We start from the raw sequence: 6,009 nt of genomic DNA, 5'->3' as shown, positions 1-6,009 counted from the left end.
ATACTGCTAACTGCTACTGTGATAAGATGGAGGTTCTTGTTATGAATATAAAGGGCTCACTCTGGGGTCATGAAAAACAGCAATTCATACAATCGAGAGAATTTGGTGCGGTTAGTTTTAGCTACAAATTCTGCCAAATTTGAGTCATTTCTCCACAATTTTAAACATTTTAGCTACAAATTCTGCCAAATTTCAGTCATTTCTCCACAATTTTACACATTTTAGCTACAAATTCTGCCAAATTTCAGTCATTTCTCCACAATTTTACACAGTTTAGCTACAAATTCTGTCAAATTTGAGTCATTTCTCCACAATTTTACACTTTTTAGCTACAAATTCTGTCAAATTTGAGTCATTTCTCCCCAATTTTACACAGTTTAGCTACAAATTCTGTCAAATTTGAGTCATTTCTCCACAATTTTAAACATTTTAGCTACAAATTATGCCAAATTTCAGTCATTTCTCCACAATTTTACACATTTTAGCTACAAATTCTGCCAAATTTCAGTCATTTCTCCACAATTTTACACATTTTAGCTACAAATTCTGCCAAATTTCAGTCATTTCTCCACAATTTTACACATTTTAGCTACAAATTCTGCCAAATTTCAGTCATTTAGCCACAATTTTACACATTTTAGCTACAAGTTCTGTCAAATTTGAGTCATTTCTCCACAATTTTACACTTTTTAGCTACAAAGTCTGTCAAATTTGAGTCATTTCTCCCCAATTTACACAGTTTAGCTACAAATTCTGTCAAATTTGAGTCATTTCTCCACAATTTTAAACATTTTAGCTACAAATTATGCCAAATTTCAGTCATTTCTCCACAATTTTACAAATTTTAGCTACAAATTCTGCCAAATTTCAGTCATTTCTCCGCAATTTTACACATTTTAGCTACAAATTCTGCCAAATTTCAGTCATTTCTCCACAATTTTACACATTTTAGCTACAAATTCTGCCAAATTTCAGTCATTTATCCACAATTTTACACATTTTAGCTAGATTTCAGTTTGACAAAAACAGGAAAATTGCACCTTATGTATATATATATATATATATACATATATGTATATATATAAGAAAATCACAGATTTTTTTGGTTTTAATGCTAATCCGCAAAAAGTTAAATTTTTATTTGTAACTAACTGTAAAAATAGTGATGCCCATTAGTGACTCAGAACCGATATAACATCGCTGATATTTGACTTTAACTTTTTAAAGTTATGGGAGGCCTTTAAAAAAGGCCGTCACTATGAGAACGTGTATATTAACTGGCGGAGAGCGTTGCAGTAGTTTGCATTAACTCGATCCTGACTAGCACAGTGATGGTAATCCAGCTTGTTTGTGTTGAACTTGACCTCTGTCGTAGTTTCCTACACAGACTCTTGTGCTTAGCCCCGCCTTTTTGGCCCAGCCCAAATACCAGAGACACAAACTCACGCCTCAACATGCATGAGTTCGCTTGACACTGCACCATTACTACACTTGTGTTAGCAGGTGAGGTCTTGCATGACAACAAGCGACAGAAACCTGCATGTGTACTTATGTACGCGGTGCATCTACAGCCAGTCTGCTCCTCTCGTCCTCCTCTTTCCTCTTGCTGAGATCGATTCTACTCGAGTGCATCTGCTGCCACGCCGTCCCATCAGCCGCTTCTGTGACAAATGATAATTCCATTGATGTTTGAAACACAATAACAGTGTTTGTTCATCATCTCTGTGAGACGGGGTGACTTTTGAAATCCTGTAATATCATCTTCCCCTGCCATCGTCAGTTGACTGAGAGTGGATGATTACTCCTGCCTCGCGATTGAGCGGCTAATTAAATTGTTCCAAGCTGCAGCCCCACTGATGACGGGAATCTCTGTAGACATGTGCTCATTCGTGTGTTCACTTAAGCACAGATTATTATTATTATTATTATTACCAAAGGTCTGAGAGTGCTCTTGATGCAACCTGACCAACCCATTCTGTTAAATACAGAACTAAAATGAATTCTGTCAAAACCCGTGTTGCTCGCCAGCTTGTCATGCCCATCCGTATTCATCCCCTTTTTATTTCAATTTTTTTATTTCAGCTAAAATGCTGCGGAACACTCGTCTCCATGTGGAGTAAAAATAAAAAATCTGATTTAGATACACTTCAGGTCTACTGAGCCATATCATGGGGATTACACTCTTAGAAAGACTTTTTCCAGGCTGCTGTTGCCTTCTCAAAATAAATCATTTCTCTGTATTTTGTGGCTAATCTTATTTTGGTGCATATCTGCAGACATTCAGGCTGTTTGCACGTAGAGTAAGTTGGGAAATCAGTCATGCCATTACTGTTTTATATCACATTTGAGGCGAATAACTCAACAACAGGAACCCAGTCAGAGAAAAGCGACAACACCATTAAATGAGCTAATCCAATTTGTGATGCAGTTTGCTCATTTCACTGCAGAGGTATACGTGCCTTTGCATTCAACTGTTTATCGCCACGTTGTATTTATTCATTGTTTGCAGTCACGCCACATCCCCTGACACTGAAAATGAACGTGTTTATCTAATTTGCTGACTGTCACCCGGGAACTAAATCTGCCTTAATCTCGTTTGTATCCCCAGCAGTACGCCAACAAGACAAGGTGAAATCTCAATTGCGTGTCCATGTTAAGCTGGACTGAGTCATATTATTTCCCATGATGCTTCATTTCTAGCCAATGGAGGGGGTGGGGTGGGGGTATCCCTGCAGTCTCTGTCGCTGGACGGGAGATACCTCTGAGTCATCTCTGTCATCTGTGTTGACATTGTCGCTCTATGAATAGAAGCAGAGATTCCCTGCAGTCGGGAATAACAACAAATATACATCAATGACATTGTATATTATGGCACTAGTGTTTAAATGTGTTTTGTTTTTTTGGTTTTCTGTCTTCTTTTCCTTTATTCCTATGCATTGTCTTAATTACACACTTTAACTTGAAGTGCAAGATCAAAATAGTGTGGGGCAGGAGTGTGGGGCAGTGACGCTAATCTACTGGTGTCCTTGGAGAGGAGAGATGAGTGCAGAGGAGAGCAGCAGTAAAATAAAGAAGAGAAGAAGAGAGAGGCTGCACTAAATAACACCACTGCAGCATTATGGGGTTGTATGAGTGATCCCTCAGCAGCTGCTTGTCCATCATAGAAACAAATCAATGAGCTAATGTGAGCGTTGGGATGGCAGTGACTTCAATATTATTAACAACAACGTGAGCATGATGGATAGCCTTCATCATCTCACTGTACGAGCGCCCTCTCTGCAGGGTGGTGTGGATTTGTCAGGCGCTTTGAAAGGGCAACGAGTTCCATGGAAAGAAATTGAACACACATGCACACTTTGTGTGTATAAAAAACTGCAGTAACAGCCCTCAGAAATGAATGGACTCCAGACTTCTTCTTTTTTTCTTTCCCGAAGTGAGCAGACAACGTGTTGCATAGTAACAGCTCGGATACAAAGTCCGAGGATGTGTTGAGAACACGATAAGCTGTCGCACACAAGATGGCAGGTGTCAAATCATAAGCCACTAGTCTGTGTTGTTGGGTTTTTTTTTCCCCCTTCAGTGCATGCACGCCTCTATTATTTTAATTTGAATCCAAAAAAAAGGCATCACATCCATCCAGGGTGAGGCGGTTTGATGCACTCCAGTTGCCAATAGTAACCAAGGCTGGCCAAGTGCAAAAAAATCCACTCGGCAGTGAATGAAGCAGAGAAGTGCTGATGGTGGAGGGTTGTTTATACGTTGAAGATTACAGGGGCCATGACATGACTGTTGTCAGCGAAAGGATTTCTGCGTCAACACAGAACCAAACAGCACTTTTCACGACCTTGTTTATTTTTAAATTCTTTGTTCTATTATTTACATTTTACAGTGTGATCTATTGTTCTCTGTCAGACAGCGAACACTCTCCATTATGTAACTGCACCACTCAGGCGTCTATTACCTCACACAAACTGCACACACTGAACATATATGTGGTTTTTAATTGATTTATTCAGTTACATGAATATTTTATTCGCACAGACTGCACAGCTGCTTTCTCTTTTACTCCCTATTCTCTTTTATATTTGATTATTTCCCTTCTTTGCATAGCTCTTCATATCTATGTATCAAATAACAGTTTGTGTGATGTTTTTTTGGCCTAAATGAAGTAGTGATGTGGTTCTAAAGCTTCACTCAAATGTATAAGTCTGCTTTGGGGAAAACTGTATTACCCTGCAGTGCCATCTAATCAAAGTTACGAGCTGTATGCCGTTTTCTTTTTCTTCTGCTCCTCTTGTGCACCTGCTGCACCACGAGCATCCCAGAGAAGCGAGTGCCATCCATGCCCGCATTACGTATTTGCAGTTCTTCCCTCCACCAGACGATGGCAGGATCAGACCTGGGCGGAACCAGTAAGAAAAAAGGGGGTAGGATGAAATCCTGCTTTGGAGTCTGCCAATAACAGCTCGCCTTGGCTCGTGCTGCTTGTACTACTGAGCCACACTGAGATCTCTCTCTCTCTCTCTGCGCGCAAGCATCGCACACCGAGCAGGCGGAACGCGGCGAAGCCCGGGAGAAATCACACAGCACACAGGGGGAGGAAAGACGTCACCCGTCGACTGCTTGAGTGCAGAGACACCACGGACTCGTGTTTAATTCCTTTAGGTGGCATCGGACTCCCGCACAGCTCCTGGTGGAGCAGCTTGGATCACGCACTCTTGGGCACTGCTCTCTTTAAAAAAAAAAAAAACCCAAATCCCGAGAAGCCACTGCGCGTACTGGGAAAGGAGAAGACACTCGCTACTTCTGTTCTTGTTTTTTTTTTTTTTTTTTTTCTTCCCCCAACTTGGATTATCATTCACGAAGTAACCAAACGAAGGACTACAGTTGTTTGTAAATCTCAGTGTCTCAGTGTCTGAATGAACCTTCATCTGATCTAATCTGAGCAAAGAGCCGAACAAATCTGCTCCACCTGGACTTGGGACTTGAGGAAGGAGCCTCTCACTGAAGTGCACTTCACCTGACAGAGATACGCATATTTATCTGGAGACCTCTTTCCCATTGAAGCTGCTGGAGCTGAACACCCAGTGAAAATGCCTCTTGCACAGATCGCGGAGCCATGGCCCACAATGGAACTAGTGCAGCTCGAGACAGAGGTAATTATGATGATGTGAGGTGTCCACGTTCACTTTGTGCAGGTGAAATCGAAGCTCACATGCACCAAAGACAAGGTGCTCACGTTGCAGTAAAGTTACCAAAAAAAAACAACCCAGCTTGATTGGTTTACTGTGGACTTTTGGCAGCTTCCATAGTTTTAGAGTGCGTATCAATAATTCACATTCATTCCCCATGTTTTCAATGAAATATGTGCTTTTAATTTAACTCATAATGTGATGGATAGGCTTGTCAGTTGTCCTGTGGTCACTATATCACCATCACAGACATGTTTCATGTCACAGTAGCTTAAATGAATCTTCATTTTTTTTAATTGATTTGTGCTTTATTTAGCCAGGAAGTTCCCAATGAGATACAAGATCCCCAAGATAGCAGCACAAATGGTACAAATAGTTACGGAGACAAAACAATTTCAGATCTAAAACTCCCAGCAGAATTTAAAGCTAAAAGGAAGGAAGGAAGGAAGGGAAAAAGAGAGACATGCTAAAAGTAAAGTGCAGAAGTATACAGACCATACCCACAAGATTCTCAACCCATCAAAAAGGCTACGCAAAACAACAACAACAACATAATCAAACTCCAAAACTGAAGCTGGGAGCCTCAGAGAAAAGCAGCCAGTTTTAAAATGGAAATTCAATCACGCATTTTATGCCAATTAAAAATTATAGTCATGTTAGAAACCTCTTCCCTCCCCTGTGTGTGAGTGTAGAAAGTAAATATCCTGGTGGAATCTTGTGTGATAATCTATCTAAACGTTGCAAATGTTTAACTTAAGCTTCACTTGTGCACGGTGTGGAAAGATAACGGGTGGGATGACAATCATCCAACACAGTT

General features: G+C 40.5%; 1 protein-coding gene across 1 annotated transcript in view; it reads left to right on the top strand.

Moving 5' to 3' along the window:
- Positions 1-4,460: 4,460 nt before the first annotated feature.
- Positions 4,461-6,009, top strand: part of rps6ka1 (ribosomal protein S6 kinase a, polypeptide 1) — a 39,628-nt gene continuing 38,079 nt past the window's right edge. Inside the window, exon 1 of the mRNA XM_058615960.1 lies at positions 4,461-5,156. Within this exon, the coding sequence (XP_058471943.1) occupies positions 5,094-5,156 (63 nt within the window). The 5' untranslated portion in view covers positions 4,461-5,093. The remainder of the gene's footprint in view (positions 5,157-6,009) is intronic.

This window comes from Solea solea, chromosome 18 (assembly GCF_958295425.1).
Source record: "Solea solea chromosome 18, fSolSol10.1, whole genome shotgun sequence".
Taxonomy (NCBI): domain Eukaryota; kingdom Metazoa; phylum Chordata; class Actinopteri; order Pleuronectiformes; family Soleidae; genus Solea; species Solea solea.
This window is presented reverse-complemented; position numbering and strand designations above follow the sequence as displayed.